Here is a 17,132-nt window from a genome sequence, read left to right as displayed (position 1 = left end):
CGTGGTATAGCATTCGTCACCACCATGCATCACTTGATTACTCCGTAAAACCATACAGAAAAAGAAAAAAGAAATAAAGGACAGGAAATTAGATTACGTATCCGGTCAAACCATGGGCTGGCCGTACCACTTCCTCACCCTCTCCAAGCAAGAAATCCTCCTCCGCCGCCAGACCATCGACCGCTACGCCCTCATCGCCCACCTCGCCGCCCTCGCCCCGGCCGTTCTCCTCGCCCTTCTCCGCCTCGCCGTCCGCGCCGCCGGCTTCCTCCCCCGCAACGGCCACGACGACGACGGCGGCCGCGGCCGCTATTCGCACGTCCCCGGCTCGCCCACCGTCAAGGCCCGGCGCAGCTCTGGCCTCGGCCTGCTGGCGGCGAGATGGAGGGCCCTGGCGTGGTGGCTGGGCGACGACGTTGTCGTGAGAGGCGTGAGATGGGGCCAGCGGGATGAGTGGGTGCTGGGACTCGTCTGGATGGCCGTGCTGCTGGTTTTGTGCGTCTTGGAGACTGGTCAAGGTGAGCCCCTGATATCGACATGCAATGTGTTCATCTCATATGAGATTTCACCCACGATCCAAGTCCTCATCACAACGTCCTCATACCTTACCCATCTCATCAGCACAGCATCACTAACCCAACCGCACAGACTACCTCCATCTCACAAAACGCTTCGGCTCAATCGCCCTCTCCCAGCTCCCCATCCAGTACCTCCTCTCCCTCAAGGCCCTCAACCCCTACGCCTACGCCTTCGCCTCCTCCCACGAGCACGTCAACCGCTACCACCGCGTCCTCGGCCGCGTCATCTTCGCCCTCGTCGTCGCCCACATCGTCTTCTACAACCTCTTCTTCGTCCTCTCCGGCATCTGGGTCCGGCGCTTCTTCGCCCCCGTCGTCTTCTGCGGCGTCCTGGCCGCCGTCGCCCTCCACGCCCTCATGGGCACCGCACTCGTCCGCGTCAGGAGGCTCTCGTACCGCATCTTCTTCATCACCCACTTGGGCGTCGCCTTGCTTGCCCCCGTGCTCCTCTTCTTCCACGCCCACTCCGCCCGCTTCTACGTCGCCGAGAGCCTCGTCGTGTTCCTCGTGGACATTGCAGTTCGCAAATTTGGAATGATCACGCAAACAGCCTCCACAGTCGAGATCGTCCCAGGGACAAACCTCGTCAAAATCACCGCCCCCATGCCTGCCCACAAGATCGAAGAATTTCGCTCGCGCCCAGGCTCTCACGTCTACCTCAGCCTGCCTCCCGAGGGCAGAACAAGCCAACATCCGGTATCCAAATCACTCATCTTCGACCTCCTCTTCAACCCCTTCACCGTCGCCTCCGCCAGCCAGGATAGCCAGACCATCACGCTGGTGGCTAGAAGGCGAGACGGCCCCATGACCAACATGCTCTCCCAAGTCGCCTCTTCTTCCTCATCATCCTCCACCACATCATTGCCCTCATCATCACCATACTCAGTCGAAACCAACAACCACAACAACAACGAAATCACCCTCGCCATCGAAGGGCCCCACGGCGCCATAGGCAAACACTTCCAGCACCTCCTCGCATGGGGCCCCTCCCGCATCCTCCTCGTCGCAGGCGGCGTCGGCGCCACCTTCGCCCTCCCTCTCTACCACGCCCTCCGGCGCGACCTCCCCTCCTCCTCCCACGCCCACTTCGTCTGGGCTATCCGCTCCGCCGCCGACGCTACCTGGGCCATGACCGCCCCCAACTCCGGCGCCAGCCACGACGACCACGAAAAGTCCCTCCTGGACGACGACAACGTCCACCTCTACCTCACGGAGAACATCATGGGCAACGTCGATGCGTCCTCCTCCATCGAGCTGCAAGACATGCGCGGCGGCGCGGCGTCCCGCCCTCGACAGATCAGCAGCAGCAGACGCCCCAACTTCCAGAAGATCGTTGACGACCTCTTCCGTCACGGTGCGGACGAGAAGGTGGCCATCCTCGTCTGCGGGCCGGACGAGATGGCGAGGGATGTGCGGCGACGGGTCGGGCCGTGGGTCTTCAAGGGCCGCGAGGTATGGTGGCACAACGAGAGTTTTGGATGGTGATGAAGAGACTAGATGGGATGAAAGACAAGACCTAATAGACACAGAACAAGGGACAGGCATGGCTGTCACTACATGTTTACTCGTTTATAGATATACAGATATGCGTATTTCCTCGTCGACGATGCACGAGAAAAAAAGGCATCACATGTTTCACTAATCATCTACTTCAATCGCGCAGAACTTGGACCTTGTCAAAAATATCATCAATTCCAAATCTGGCATCATGCCTCTCTTCGCTTGGTTAATACCCTCTGCAGACCGTCTGTCCGGCTTTGGTTCCGTAAGAAGCAGAGCAAAATAAAGGGATGAAATGAGCAAAAAAAACAAAAAAAAAATTCTGCGAGCGAATCCAATGGGGGGGCACCGAGCCCATTCCCCCAGCATCGTCTATCTATCTTCCTCGGACGTCGTCGTCAGACTCCGCAGATCCCCTCGTCCAAAGTGAAATATAAAGCAATTGAGCCAGGCCTCCGTGTGGTATCAGAATCTGAAATCAAACCATCGCCAATCAATCATTCATGTGGCCAAAGCTCCCGGGACGCAGTTGGAAGAGGGCGGCAGCAAACGCAAAGCTAATGAGAAAGGAAACGGAATCGAAAAGGGGAGGCCAGGCCGCAATCACTGGCGATAACGGGCCAACTGGGCCATAATGTTCTGCACCTGAGTCGCCGCGTCGCCGGTGCCTGCTCCCTGCGGCGCAACGCCCACGGGAGGGACGGGCGCATGCTGGCCTCCACCGTATGGCGCGCCGTACGGCATCTGGGCATGGGCTCCATGGTGCTGCTGCGGTGCCGCTCCCCCGTTAAGAGAGCCTAGTATCGCCTGGAGATCAAGTGGCGCGTGTGCATTCGCCGCTGGCGCAGCCGGCTTAGCTAGTCCGCCGGGCATGGCTCCCGCAGATCCGGCCTGAATGGTGGACAGGAGTCTCTGCAGCGTGTTGTTGTCCACTTGGCCGATGAGCGCCGCGAGGTCGGCGGCCGATGGCGTGAGCTGCGGTGGGTACGAGCCGGGCTGCTGCAGACCAGGATACGCAGCTGCGTGAGGAGGCTGCGGGGCCTGTGCACCATACTGCTGCGTCTGCGTGGCATATCCACCGCCTCCGCCATACGGTTGGCCGTAGCCCGTGGTGCCGGATGCCTTGGCTCGCAGGATGACCTCGGCCGCCGTGCTCGGCTCCAGGTCGACGTACTGCTCGAAGCGGACGTTGTGGATGCCGCCAGACCGGTCAAATGAATGGACGGGGATCCGTCCCGCGTTTTGGGCGCGTACATCCAGGTCTACAACCCCGTGCACACCCTCGGCCGCCTGTCGTTGGATGACCTGGTCCTTTGGGAACCGCGGATGGAGATACATGACGTTGGTCCTCAGTCCCTTGGCCCTGAAAGCTCCCTCGACCCAAGTGCCGAAGTCCCGGTTGACATCCGGCTGCATGATGATCTGCACGTCTGGGACGTCCGCACCGTATCGGCGCGGGAGATCAAGCTCCGGCTCACGCCGCGCCCTGCTGTAGGGGCTGGGGCTTCTCCTGCGGTAAGAATCCTTGTCGTTCCTGGCATACCCATTGGGAGACCGTGAGCGGCCACGGTTTCTGTCAGAGTCGTAGAATGCTCGGTCGCGGCCGTAGGCGTCGGTTCTGGTACCCCTGTCGGCTCTGCCATGGTGCTCGTTGCGACGAGGCGAGTGGTTGCGCGGTGGCCGGTTATCCTCACGGTACTTTTCTCCTCTACGGCCAGTCTCCCGTCCTCGAGTCCGCTCCGAACTACGGTTCCTTTCCTTTTTGGACTTATCCTGGAGCCGCGAGATTTCCAAATCTGCCCCCATGGTCAGAATCATTGCAATGTTGATGGAGAAAGGGGAAAGAGAAAAGAGACAGGAGGCCAATCTTGGCGAGGAATTAGGCTATCACTTACGAATGCGCCGGCCTTTCACTTCCATGCCCTGAAGGTTCTCTAAAGCGTTACGGCCTTCCTCAACAGTGTGATACTGTACGAAGCCATACGCCGATTTGAGAGAGATCTGGGCCAGCCTACCATATCTGTGAAATATGTCAAACACATCACGCTTTGAAACCTTGTCGCTAGAGAGATTGCCTACAGATCTCACGTTAGCACGTACGCGCGCGTATACACTTGGAAGAATGGGAGGGAGCACAAGGGCTTGAGGCAAAGTCACTAACCGATGAAGATGCGCGAGCCTTCTGGGAAGCGATCCCACTTGGCCTCCGACATGTACTGTCGCTCATCGGCCATGAACTGGTCCCACTGACGCTGATAGTCGGCATCTTGGGATCGATCAACATGGTATCCTGGTGTTTTGGAAGCATAGGAAGAAGGGTTCATGGATGATGCAGCAGCCGAGGAGTTCATGGCCGTGGTAGGATGGGGTGGAAGTGTCCCCAGAGCTTCGGTCGAGGTTCCAGGGGCACCGGCAAGAGCAAAAGTGGAGGGCGCGCCGGCGCCTCCTGAGACATTGGAATTGGCTCCGGGAGGATGGTGCGAAGAAGCATACGATGGGGGCGCGGCCTGAGGCAGGGGAGGGCGCGGTGGGAGAGACGAGGAAGATGGCAGAGCAGTAGGAATTGTGGTACTGGTGGTGGCGGTGGTTGAGGTAGCAGTAGTAGTTGAAGGGGATGGGTCAGATGCCGCCAGGACATTGGCCGTCGCGCGAGGAGCCGGTGTTGGGTCAGGGTTCTCTGGGCCGGACTCGGCGGGATGGGCAGTGAGATCAGCCACGAGCTGTTGGATGTCAAGAGATGAAGAGGCCTCGGAGGCTCGCCTGGCAGGGCCAGCTCCGGGGGGCGTGGACTGAGCCACCGACGGGATGGAGGAAGAGTGCGCATCGCTCGACGGCAACTTGGCGGGCTCAGGACCGGCTGCGGGCTGTGCGGTAGAGAGAGATGGGTTCTGAGCCGCAGCCGGGACAGCAGCAGAGGCGGATGGATCAGCAGCGGTATGAGAGACGTCTGATGGGCGACTAGTCAAATGCTCGGCTATAATGGAGGATGATGAGATCTCGTTGGATTCTCGTGGTACTGATGATACATCTTGGTCTTCCCCTTCCTCGGGGCCGATAGGAGAGTCAAACGTCTTGGCGTAGTCGTCGTTGTTGTCGACGAGCTCCTGCCGCGGCGGCTCTACGGCCACGTCCTCTGTCTCTTCGCCGTAGGCATCGCTGAAGCTGTCATCATCTACGACTTCGTCGGGCTCACCAGCAGACGCGAGGGCAGGATCGATGGCAGGGGCGTCGGCCGTCCCGCTGGGAAGCGACGCAGCAGCAGCGACCATGGCGTCGATGGTATCGACCGTGTGCTGCAGCGCTGGCACCACAAGAGGCGCGGCCGAGTGGACGGGCGAGGGAGAGACGGGCGAGAGATTAGCAGTGGCGTGCAGAGTAGCTTCGGCTTGCGGCTCCGGCTGTGGCATGAACGCTGGGGGGTCGCTGGCTAGATGAGGTTCAAGGGGGCGAAAGGCTGGGCAGTTGGCATCCGCGCGGAGGCGAGCGGTTCTGGAGTAGCTGTTGCCGGCGGCTGAGAGAGGGATAAGATCACCTGCTTGTCGAAGATGGTTCGATGTGGGGCTGATTGTTGAGGCGGATGCGCAAGGATCCTCAGAAGCGGCAGGGAAGTGCCAGGAGTGCTCGTAGTACTAGTTGTAGTAGCAGTAGTAGTCTGGCGATGAGAGGAGGAGATGGAACGGTCCTGCAGCTTTTGCGACACGGATGAAGCGTCCGGCTACGAGAAGACTGGCGTCGAGTCACGGGATTCGAACAAACGCCCTCGGCGCTGCGGGCGGGAGACGGCGACGGAGACAGGCTGCGAGCCGTGACTGAAATGCGCCGCGCCGTGGTGAGGTTACGTGGAGGAAAAGGTCGAGGGTTGGCGGGAGTTGGTTGGAGGGAGAGGAAGCAGAGGCAGAGGCAGAAGTAAAGGCAAGATAGAAGAGCCGGCAAAGCTTTGCTGTGTTATTACGGCAAGAAGGAGCCTCAGATTCTGCCACCTGGCTAGTCCGCTTTGGGTCGGCAGTGCGGGGCCTTGCCGGAGGAAAGAGAAAAATGAACTTGCACTTCAATTAATTCAACTGGCCGCGATGTTGTAGTAGCATTTCCACGATCATTGCGTGGTTTTCGAATTGCTGGTCTTGTCTTTTGAGAAGGTATCCTTCCTGATTCTGCTTCTCTACCCGGTTGTTGCTTGGTGGGCATCCAGGGACCAGAACAGAGCATCGATATTACTGGGGGGGCTGGCGCTGCGAACCACCAGATCTGCGAGAAATGCACCGATAAGGCACGATTAAGCATCTCGCTAGGGCCGACACATGAAGTGTGAGACAGCTGAGATGCTCTGCACGGAACCAGTACCATCACAATGTTCTTACTATCTCGTCTGCCCAAGAGATCAGCGGTGACTGCCGTCGCGCCGCGGCAACCGAGGCCGTCGTTATCATGGTCTCAGCCGGTGAGGTTTAAACGCTACGAGGCTTACGATGCTCAGCTGGACCAGGACGCCTTGGCCGAGGCACGACTGTGGTACAGTTCGTTTGATGCGTCTCAGCTGCCCAAAGGCAATACGACGTACGCAAGGTCCAGTGGCCCTGGCGGCCAGCACGTCAACAAGTATGGAAGCCTCCCCTGGAGAATGTAAGACAGGGCACCTCGATGGCTGACTGCAGCCGACTACCGGCAGGACCGAAACAAAGGCAATCACCGTGATTCCTGTGAAAGAGCTTCTCGCGGTCCTCCCTACATACCTCCATTCCGCAGTGCGGTCCTCCAAGTACTACACTGCCGGCAATGACTCTCTCACTTTCTCGGCGCAAGCTCATCGGTCAAGGTCCGCCAACGTCGACGAGAACCGAAGAAAGCTCATAGACGAGGTCATGAGCATCTACCGCGAAAGGACTCCCGCCGAGACCAGCGCCGAGAAAAAGAAGAAGCACCAGGACATGTAAGTGCGGCGCTTCGCGTTGTCGAAACGATCTGAGTGTGCTAATATGCAACAGAGAGAAGCGGTTTCATGAGGCGCGAGTCCAGGACAAGAAGTTCAACAGCGCCAAAAAGCAGTCGCGGAGAGGCCCGCCAGAATAGCGAACTCCAGGAGCCCTCTGGATCCCGAATAACAGCATTCTTTCTCTTTATTTAATTGGCTGTTGCATGTTGGATTTGGCTGCCATGTAAGCTGACTCTCTCTCTTGTCATTCTCGTCCCACTGAGACATTGGATTCATGCGCTCAGCTTCCATGGCCGTTTTATGAATATGGAGGAGCGAAGCAAGGCTTGAATTAGACGTGAAGGGGGCAAACGCAGGCTCAACACAAGAGCACGACTCGGATCCACCGACTTGTTCTACAGTGACAAACGACAAGAACAACAAGCTACACCGAGAAGCGCATCATGGCCATCTCAGTGCCGCTGGGCGCATGCAGGCTCTGGGTCTCTTTCACTCCCATCGGCCGCATCGGGAAGAGAAATCGAAGGCAGTCAAGGGGCTAAACTGTCACAATTGAGACGCATGATATTTGCAGAGTCCATCTGCGCGCCTTGATCAGCTTTTGCCATGTAGACATAGATATACCTTATGTACTTACCTACTACAGTACAGAGGACCAATTTGTAGGTACTAAGAATCGAATACTGGCACATTACCACGATTCTACAGCCTTCTCCCCCATGCACACGTACAACGCATGACCGCCCCTTTGGCTGCCCTTTACCGTATGTCCTCGTAAATCCTTGCGACTAGGCTCCGAGCAGCCTTTTCTTTCTTTCGCTGCTGTGCTTGCCCGCGTCAGTTACAGTGACAAACCTGGTCCGTCAGCCTCTTCCTCTGCTCAGGTCATCAGCCTCTGAGATCGCGGCTTGATAGGCTGCCCTGATGCGCTGCCCGCAGCCTCCAAACCGCTTCGCTTCTAGGCTCCCCCCCTTTGGCCCCTCCCCCACCTGGCCTGAACCTGCAAGACCGCCAAACTGCTCCGAACTCCCTCACAGTCCCTTTAGCCGTGGGCCACTGAACCAGATCCCAGTATTGCAGCCATTCCTTCATTTTCCTTGCGCATAAAACTCGTCAGAATACATCAGATCCTCGAGCGTCATTTCGCTCACGCCATACCAAGCAAGGCTCGCCTTGTATCGCGTATCCAACGCCGTTCTCCTTTTCCCGCCGCCCATCCAAACACTTGACGCATCTGCCTCCAAAGTCCGCCGCCTTCCATTTCTCACCTCCCAAGCCTCTCACTTCCTCCGGCGTCGCGCGCCCGAGTTTTCTCACGGGCCGCCCACGATGAGCCGCCAGCAGCCTCAGCAGCAGCAGCCTCAGGTCCAGCCTTGCAGATACAAGGTTGGCAAGACTCTGGGCGCGGGCTCGTACTCGGTCGTCAAGGAATGCGTCCACATCGACACCGGCCGCTACTATGCCGCCAAGGTTATCAACAAGCGACTGATGGCGGGGCGAGAACACATGGTATGCGAGTCTCTCTTTACATCGTCCTCGGCATTCTTCAATCCTGTCTCTCGCGGTAGCAGAACACGGACAAAGATGCTAACCAGCCGGCTGCGGGAGCGCAGGTCCGCAATGAAATCGCCGTCCTCAAAAAGGTCTCCATGGGCCACCAGAACATCCTGACGCTGGTCGACTACTTCGAGACGATGAACAACCTCTACCTTGTCACGGACCTGGCCCTCGGCGGCGAGCTCTTCGACCGCATCTGCCGCAAGGGCTCCTACTACGAATCCGACGCGGCCGACCTCATCCGCGCGACGCTCTCGGCCGTCGCATACCTCCACGACCACGGCATCGTCCACCGCGACCTCAAGCCCGAGAACCTGCTGTTCCGCACGCCCGAGGACAACGCCGACCTGCTCATCGCCGACTTTGGCCTCTCGCGCATCATGGAGGAGGAGCAGTTCCACGTGCTCACCACGACCTGCGGCACCCCTGGCTACATGGCGCCCGAGATCTTCAAGAAGACGGGCCACGGCAAGCCCGTCGACCTCTGGGCCATTGGCGTCATCACCTACTTCCTCCTCTGCGGCTACACGCCCTTTGACCGCGACTCCGACTTTGAGGAGATGCAGGCCATCCTCAACGCCGACTACAGCTTCACCCCGGTCGAGTACTGGCGCGGCGTCTCGTCGTCCGCAAAGGACTTCATCCGCCGCTGCCTCACCATCGACCAGGACAAGCGCATCACCGCCCACGAGGCCCTGCAACACGCCTTCGTCGCCGGCCTCGCGCCCTCGGACGGCGCCGGCGAGAACCTGCTGCCCACCATCAAGAAGAACTTCAACGCCCGCCGCACCCTGCACGCCGCCATCGACACCGTCCGCGCCATCAACAAGCTCCGCGAGGCTCAGAACCTCCTCATGGACGGTGCCCGCTCTCAAGAGCCCGCGCGCAGCCGGGGAGGAGGTGCTGGCTCCAACAACAACAACAACAACGGCGCCGCCGCTCCGCCCATCGCCAGTGCCCGCAAGGACGACAGCGCAATCTCCATGGGCTCCAGCCAGGGCAACGACGGCGCGGACAGCAACAGATCGCAGGCCGACGACGTCGTCATGGGCAACACGACGGCTCCCGCCAGCGATGTGCCTGCGCTGCTGCAGCCGGGCAACATGGCCAACCGCGTCGTACAAACAAGCAAAGGCCTCTGGAACCCCGAAGCCGCAAGGTAGCAGCAGCAAAATGGGCAAAGCAAAAGTCACAAGCACGAAGAAGTAATGATGATGGAATGACGAAGACACGCTACGATCTGGCGATGGGGAACTTTTTTTCTTTCCTTTTCTTTTGCTTTTCTGTCTTCTTCTCTCTTTCCGGCTCCCATCCCTCTTCTTTTCTAGACAAGATTAAACATGGGCTGTTATGCCATCGCTGGCGCTGGCAGACGGTTTGATAACTACATGTAGCATGTTATTTCTCCTATATAGTCTCTTATACCTCCGTACCTATTTCAGGTTTCTTCATCTTGATGCAAACAGAAGAAACAATGATGAATTATGCTATTTGTCACATTGTCCCTAACTATTATCTGAGAGGACATTAAAAAANNGGGGGGGGGGGGGGGGAGAAGGGGGGGAGAATATGAGAGAGAAGGAAAGAAAGGACGAAAGAAAGGGGCCGAGCCTCATACTTCCCAGGGTCTACTATTTCCGTTTATGTTTCTTTATTCTATTTCCCTCTCATTGTTCTATTTCCTCCGTTTTACTGATATCTGTCCACTTGAGCCTTGGGAGGATATATCGATTCTCTTTCTTTTTGTTTTCCTCTCCTAATTGAAGTAGTTGATTGGTTCGTCTTTTCAATTCTTTGGTTAATTGCCTGTGCGTGGAATAGGAGGACAGGGGAGAGTTGTAAATGGATGCCCTTTCAATGAAGATACGACAAATGAGCTAATGACGAAGAAGTCTCCTATAGGAAGTGAATGAAGAATTATATTTGATCGTTGAATGGGGATGAGATTACAAGTAATGACAAAGAGTTGATTAGCATCAGTGTTGGCTCAATACGTAGTTCTCTATCCCTGAAGGTAAAGAGGCCTAGTAGTCCCGGGCACACATAAGTCTCTCAAGATGCACTTTATTGAGTCATTTCAGCTTCAAGAAACTCGCGTAGGAGCAAAGGTAGGCAAGCTTTCGTGGATGTTTGTTCATTTGCGTCTTTTTATTGTTCAGACAAGGTTGAGCGAGCGGCATCTTTGGTATTTCCGCCACTGGCCTAGTTAACTTTCCCTCTCCTTTTCCCCATATCCATACCTGGATTCGCCTTCTCCCATCTCTCATCCCTCATCAGTGTTCCCGTCTCGTGGCTCACTTAGCGAGCGTTCAGTGCATGTTCTCATCCCATCCCTCTCCCATGCACGGATTATCTCCTTGGTATGTATACATTACGTACTCTATCGTTTGAAGTACTCCCCCTCGTTGTCGAATATATGCAGTCGAATCATTTGACGGTTCGAATGGAGGAAATATTACATCCTTTTCTTTCCCATGATTCCCGATCCAGACTCCCCTCCCCAGTATTAGATGTTTGGTATCCGGTTTGACCGTGCGGAACCCAAGACGTAACCCCCCTCCTCGCCAGTAACAGGGTTAAGAAAATCAACACCACATGCGCCATTTCGCTGTGCCGATGAATGCCAAAGATGTGTTGGAAAAGAAAATAGCGGCCTTGGCCAGATATTAAGTACGGATTTTGAATCGAATCATAAGCGGGTTCGTTAGCGCTCAGTCACCTGTCGTAGAGGTGACGAGTTGAATGATACATAGGAAAACTGTGTGTCGTCGACCAAGCGGCGACATCCTCAGACCTGGACACGATATTACCGTGATATAACGACTTCGCTCAGGTCAACGTCCCTTGGTGGAACCTGTCCATCCCAGGCCTGTCCATCGCTGGTCAGGTCCATGACGAACATTCCGGGAACCGAGGCTTCTGAAGCAGTGGGGCTGAGAGTGCCACTGCTGGAGCTGCAGCTGGAGCTGCTGGCGACAGTCCATCCGTCGCTGGAGTTGGCACGGCGATGGTCGATGAAACCCAGGCTAAAGTACTGGCCCGACTCTTCGTCCGCCACCTTGTGATGGTCACCAGTCTCAACGTACTCGTACTCCCATCGGGTCAGCTTGTCGGCCTGGCGCTGAGGCAACCACCTAGCGCGAGAGGAGTAGTAAAAGGCGGCAGCAATGAGACCACCGGTGACCAGATCAATGGCGTAGTGGTGGCTCAGATACATGGTTGCCCACCAGACCCAGCCAGCGTATGCCGCAAAGAAGAACTTGAACTGGGGGAAGCAGTGGCTCATGAAGAGTGCTTCGAGGACAGCATTGGCGGCATGAAGAGAAGGGAAAGCACCGAACGGAAGCGGCGCATTGGTGAAGTTGGTGGTGTACAGATCAATGCCGAAAATTGCGTCGACACGAGCCAATCCAGCGGGCGATCCGGGCATGCCGTAGGCGGCGGGGACAAGCCCATGTTCGTTCTCATACCATGGCGGCGTGCAGGGGAAGATGAGCTGAATGGTGACACCGAGGATGCTCATCCAGCCAAAGGCACGCGCAAACACTGGTGTGGTTCCAGGGGCGGAGAAGATGAAGATGATGAGAGAGCACACTGCGGGAGCTCCAAAGTGAATGATGCCGTAGGGGAGCCAAGCCAGAATATCCAGAATAGGGTGCTTGTGGGCCGAGAGGATGTTGGAGAGGTTGGCGCCATACAGAACGTTTTCCAGAGCGGGCAGGATCCGAACCCAGATGTGAGGACGATACTCGGTAGGGATAAATCTGTGAAACAGGGCAAGGTTAGCGAGACAATCACCATTGTATATCAATCGCCTGACCGGAGCCAACTCACCGACTAGTGAAAAAGTAGAGCAGCCAGACCCAGATGGGCAGCGACGGAAGGAAGAATTGGCGGGTCGCAGGCATGCAAAGAATCCACGCAGCACCAATGAGACCAAACAGCTTCAGAGCGGGCGCCGGAGGAGCGATGTAGAGCGAGAAGAGCGTCACCGCGGCCAGGGCAAGGTACTGCAGGTCGGACAGACGCCATTGGTGCTTCTGCAGATCGCGCAGACCGTCCCAGAAGTTGAACGAGGTCTGCAGGCTCGTGATGTCTTCGCCGCGATGCGTCGTGTTGGACTTTGCCCGGGGGCGTCGGCGCACGTAGCGGGCGGGCAGGCGGTTGAGGAAGGCCAAGTTGACGTGCTCCGTCAGCAGAGCCGGCAGCTTGGGCTTTCCCGATCCCAGATCCATCATCGTAGTTGCGATTCGTTCTTTTCCTTTCTGCTTCGCGTTTGCCCAAAAATGAGTTGTTCAAAAAAGAGAACCACAGGTCGCCTGGTCGTGCAGAGGCGAAGGATTTGTCGCGATTCTTTTTGCAGCAAAAAAGCAACGGCTTTCGGTGAAGAGACGGACACCCAAGAAGCAAGAAGGAAAAAAAGGAGTCGTCGGCAGCGAAGCCCGTCGGCAAAAGTATGAATACAGCGGATTACCCCAAACACTACCTCATAATACCCAAGGACGAGATGCCAAAGAAACCAGCGATTCTTTGTTTTTTTTTCTTTGCTTTTGCGCGCAAAAGCCTGAACAGCGTCGCAGCCGAAGCGTGTCGAGGAGATTGACGAGGACGAGCACGTGCGGGTTGGGAAACCGGTTCGGCGACCAGGGCGAAGGGACGAGGAGCAGGTTCCACAGGGCGAATTGGATTGGCAGCGTCGCGGGCTCTGCAGGGCTTTTTGCGTCCGTGACGGGGCAAAAGGCCGCTGTGGACAATGTTGACCTTTGGTCCAAGGGACTGAGAGGCGGGAAAGGCCAGGAGCGCCGCAGGGGAAGCGAGGCGAAGGGAAGAGGAGGAGGAAGCACGAGGAGACGAGGCGGGAGGATGGAGGACAAAGGAGAGTGAGGCCGGCCGAAGGAGGGGGACAAGTCTAGTATGTAAAGGTCGAGCAAAGCGCCGTGCAGAAGAGGGTCGTAAGTGGCAGCCGTGCTGTGAGGTAAGACAAGGGAATGATGACAAGGTGCAGGAGGGCGGTACGGTATCAGCGGTCTCAGCGGTGCGTGTACCGGTACGAGTGCGCTGGGTACCTCCGCCGGGCGGGTACCGGTACAAGCGTCGGTCAGGACATTGCAGGCTGAGGCGTGTCCTGTGGCGCAATGCCTTGCACAGCATGGCGGCGGATTTAGTACAGACGGCCACCGGCGCTTGGGCGACGTCCGGCGCTGCAGGGAAGAGGCAAGAGGCTCAGCGAGCACGCGTGCATCGCGGCGGTGCCATTGGCAGCCAGCAAGTACCTGTACTACTACCTCAGGTAGTCTGCGTATTCCAAGCAAGGCACTTGCTCTCTCCGTCACACTTGCTCTTTTCTTTCTTCCTTCCTTTCTTCCTCTCTCTCTCTTTCTCTCCCTCTCTGCCCGTCTAACGGCCTCTTTTTCCACGTTAGCGCGCCTGGACGGGCACCCGGGCCTTTGCGCTGTGCGGCGCCAGGGCCTGGCAACTGGGCAACAGCGGCCTCGGGCTAGCGGTTTGGGGACAAGTCCCGGAAGCTGCGGCCCAAGGGTACCGGTACTTCTCAGCGGTACCTCGACTCAACCACTCCACCATCCACTGGAAGCTGCACACATGCTGCCACTGCTGCTGCTGCTGCTCAGTGATGGCACCCGTAACACTCATTGACCTGCTTGCTGCTGTCTGCACATGCAATATATTTGTTCGCAGAGCTGGTCGTGTAAAAGAGACATCCTCAATGGACATCTCAGGCGTCGAGTTCCAGTTCGTTCAAGCTCAGCCCTGAAGCTCTTGGGCCAACCTGGCAGCCACCGGCACAGCAAAGTACCGGTACGTGGCCTCCCGCTCCGAGGCTGGCAGTCGCTCCCCCAAGGCCAGGCGGAATCCCTGGACCGTCTTGGCGGCTTGGCCCTGGGCGCCTGATGGTGAAATTGCACAGGGTCGATGAGTGGCTGCTGCTCTCTTGCGGTGGGGATCGCACAACGACTTTTGCGACTGTCTGCTGGGCCGAGAGAGCCGGTATTGCCTCGACATATGCGCACAATTTTCTCTGGCTTCTGCTGGGGGGGAAAATCGTGGAGGGAATTTCCTGGTAAGGTTCGTTATTATGGAGGACAGAGGACGGAGTGCGGAACTGATGAGCGGAACAAAGAATTTTTTCTCTCTTCCTTCTCTTTGGCCTCGGCGTCGACGGTGTCCCGGTGCTTTACTTGCTTTGCTCTCCAATCTCTTTTCTCTTTGTTTGCCTCTGCAGCATCCCTTGTTCTTTTTATTCCATTTCCATTTCCATGCTCATCGACATTGTTTGTCAAACGCGGCCACATGGCAACTCCGCGAGGAAATTTCATACGCGTAAGTGTAATTTCCATTGCTGACAGTGATGGCGCTTCCACGTTTCTCTGGCACATATCATCCCTCCACATGGAAGAGGCTAAGAGCATGTGGAATCGGCTCAACCTCCAGATGACGGACAGACCAGTGCTTCCATCCAGAAAGCTTCTTTTGTCTGAGGCGTAAAAAAAGAACGATCTCCTTGCTAGTGCAGCCCTTTTTTCTATTGTCAGCACCTAAATACAATAAATCATGGGTTTGCCTTGTTTGCTTGGAATTGCGAGCACGCATGACGTAAACGAAGTCCTTTGTCTTGTACATATGGTTGGTGGTCTGTGATGCTACAGTCCATTGCCTCCCATGTCGGGCTGCCGGAGGTTAACAAACGCCGACGAGAGCCATTAATTAGAAGCACTCCAGGGAAGTGGCCCGTGGATTTTTCTTCACTGCGGCATCTTTGGCGGCATACTCGGTGCTCCGTAGAGCAAAGAGAGGGGGGAGAAAAGCGGGCGTTTCGGTGCCGGGTCCTTTCTCAGCTCGACCGAGTCCCTTCCAACAGGACCGACTCGGCATTGATAGGGGACGAATTGGAGCAATGCCGGCCGAGGCGCTTGGATGGCGCCGTCAAGGCAGGACAACAGCCGAATCCCAGATTCCAGAGAAAGAGCAGAGGCGCCCTTCAGTCGTTGACAACTTCGTACGGTGAGCAGAGACAAACGCCCGCGGCACGCAAAGGGAAGCATAGGCGGTCGCTTAACCGCTGCAGCGATCTTCTCTGGCCAGCGAACGGTCAAAGGTCAAGCTCAAAGGTCGGATCGTGGTGTTGAATCCAGCTAGAGCGCCAAGCCCGCTAGCGCGCGACAGTCACATTCTCACCCTCTTTCCCTCTCTCTCGCCTCTCGTCTGTTCTGTCCGTGCGGTGAGCAGCCGAGTCGCCTCCAAAAATGCTCCGTGTCCGCTTGGTCGAGCTAGCGCATGTACGAGTGATTCGGTCGAGGTGATGGGGACAGCATCGTGCCATCTTGCAGGACTATGAAAGAGGCCATCACCAACTCGAGGCGCTTATGTACAGTACATGCCCTTGTAGTGGTACCTTTTCCTCGTACCGAGCCAGTGAAATAAGGATCGGTGGCCTCAACCCCGAAACTGGCTAAAGGTATCCCTGCATGTCAGTTCGCATGGTTTTCTCAGCTCCAGGCGCTTGAAGATCAATTGGAGGACCAAGGCCGTTTCAAACGGCACCATAACCTCTTGCCATGGATTAATGGTACCTCTACCAACGACACGCTGCAGACAGAGATGCCTCATGCCAGGTAGAGTGAGCACTGTCATAACCCGCGCGCGTAATATCTTCTGATTCCATTCCCATCGACTCCTCTCGACTGACGGGCGTCGACCGATACCATCGTCGGGTTATGCTTTTGAGATGAATGCCTTCAGAGCTTAACTACCACAGTGCTGGCTCAGCCGTCATCTCATCTGGCCCGCACTTCCACCTAGGCTGGACCTACATATGCTCTTCTCCCAGTACAAACGGGTTAAAGGCAACCGAGTGTACTACTTTGTCCGCATGATGTGATGATAGGACTCATCGCAAAAGAGAAGCCGCAGTATCCCGCATGCCATCCCTCTTGAAGATGCCATATCGTCATATCAACCCCCGCCGCGAGAACGACTGCAACCAAACGCATGATCGCGTGGTCGATGCTCCGCTACTGCCTACCACCTAACCTACCTGATAAGCTGCAAGAGATACGTGTATCAGCCCGCTTGACTCGCTAAAGCTATCGGCGGAAAAGGTTGCGAAGCTCGAGTCAAGCCAAGCCATGCGCAGCTCCAAGTTGGTCGATCGGCCGAAACCACATGTCCATGGAGATTATCAGCATCTCTCTCTTTTCTCTCCATCTCTCGTGACCCCCCCTGCCCCTGTTTTTTTGCGCGCGGGAATCTCGGACAGCATGCAGCTCGCAACGGGTTCCCAACCAACGCACGCTCACAACCCCCGGCCAGGCGACGAGCAACGGTGAGAAGTCATTTTATCGCCTACTTGCCCTGTCGCTCTAAGGTGCGGCCTCTCTTGCGGTGCAGGCTTTGGGCCTGTAAGAGAGAACGACGAGGCAGGATGACGACATTGAACAGTACCGAGCAACTAATGCGGACAGATCCCAGCCAACGGTTTCCCTTGGCTCCTTCTTCTTTCTCTTCGGTGCGACCTCCTTTGGCGTTGTTTTTTTTTTTTTTTTTTTTTT

At 56.6% G+C, this 17,132-nt stretch overlaps 8 protein-coding genes across 8 annotated transcripts; 4 read left to right on the top strand and 4 right to left on the bottom strand.

Moving 5' to 3' along the window:
• Positions 1-112: 112 nt before the first annotated feature.
• CCMA1212_000372 (Ferric/cupric reductase transmembrane component 2) lies at positions 113-2,063 on the top strand (the record flags this gene model as incomplete). Its single annotated transcript, XM_073697843.1, has 2 exons — positions 113-518; positions 649-2,063. The coding sequence occupies 2 exons, from the start codon at positions 113-115 to the stop codon at positions 2,061-2,063; spliced, it is 1,821 nt and encodes a 606-aa protein (XP_073562985.1).
• Positions 2,064-2,681: 618 nt separating this feature from the next.
• On the bottom strand, positions 2,682-5,485 carry CCMA1212_000371 (uncharacterized protein; the record flags this gene model as incomplete). Its single annotated transcript, XM_073697842.1, has 3 exons — positions 2,682-3,874; positions 3,974-4,153; positions 4,240-5,485. 3 exons carry the CDS (start codon positions 5,483-5,485, stop codon positions 2,682-2,684), a joined length of 2,619 nt encoding a protein of 872 aa, XP_073562988.1.
• An 891-nt stretch (positions 5,486-6,376) lies between these two features.
• CCMA1212_000370 (uncharacterized protein) lies at positions 6,377-7,145 on the top strand (the record flags this gene model as incomplete). The annotated part of the gene is made up of 4 exons (XM_073697841.1): positions 6,377-6,381; positions 6,417-6,674; positions 6,745-7,005; positions 7,061-7,145. 4 exons carry the CDS (start codon positions 6,377-6,379, stop codon positions 7,143-7,145), a joined length of 609 nt encoding a protein of 202 aa, XP_073562987.1.
• A 1,192-nt stretch (positions 7,146-8,337) lies between these two features.
• CCMA1212_000369 (Calcium/calmodulin-dependent protein kinase type I) lies at positions 8,338-9,728 on the top strand (the record flags this gene model as incomplete). Its single annotated transcript, XM_073697840.1, has 2 exons — positions 8,338-8,517; positions 8,604-9,728. 2 exons carry the CDS (start codon positions 8,338-8,340, stop codon positions 9,726-9,728), a joined length of 1,305 nt encoding a protein of 434 aa, XP_073563609.1.
• Positions 9,729-11,371: 1,643 nt separating this feature from the next.
• CCMA1212_000368 (Inositol phosphorylceramide synthase catalytic subunit aur1) lies at positions 11,372-12,803 on the bottom strand (the record flags this gene model as incomplete). The annotated part of the gene is made up of 2 exons (XM_073697839.1): positions 11,372-12,329; positions 12,400-12,803. The coding sequence occupies 2 exons, from the start codon at positions 12,801-12,803 to the stop codon at positions 11,372-11,374; spliced, it is 1,362 nt and encodes a 453-aa protein (XP_073563610.1).
• A 55-nt stretch (positions 12,804-12,858) lies between these two features.
• On the top strand, positions 12,859-13,449 carry CCMA1212_000367 (uncharacterized protein; the record flags this gene model as incomplete). The annotated part of the gene is made up of 1 exon (XM_073697838.1): positions 12,859-13,449. A coding segment is annotated over one exon (591 nt), but the record flags the coding sequence as incomplete, so codon positions are not given.
• Positions 13,048-13,716, bottom strand: CCMA1212_000366 (uncharacterized protein; the record flags this gene model as incomplete). Its single annotated transcript, XM_073697837.1, has 1 exon — positions 13,048-13,716. One exon carries the CDS (start codon positions 13,714-13,716, stop codon positions 13,048-13,050), a length of 669 nt encoding a protein of 222 aa, XP_073563604.1.
• A 612-nt stretch (positions 13,717-14,328) lies between these two features.
• CCMA1212_000365 (uncharacterized protein) lies at positions 14,329-14,586 on the bottom strand (the record flags this gene model as incomplete). The annotated part of the gene is made up of 1 exon (XM_073697836.1): positions 14,329-14,586. One exon carries the CDS (start codon positions 14,584-14,586, stop codon positions 14,329-14,331), a length of 258 nt encoding a protein of 85 aa, XP_073563601.1.
• Positions 14,587-17,132: the final 2,546 nt, after the last annotated feature.

This window comes from Trichoderma ghanense, assembly GCF_004382785.1.
Source record: "Trichoderma ghanense strain CCMA-1212 chromosome Unknown scaffold_0, whole genome shotgun sequence".
In the NCBI taxonomy this organism is placed as follows: Eukaryota; Fungi; Ascomycota; class Sordariomycetes; order Hypocreales; family Hypocreaceae; genus Trichoderma; species Trichoderma ghanense.
Note: the sequence above shows the minus strand (reverse complement) of the source record. Positions and strands in the feature narration are given on the sequence as shown.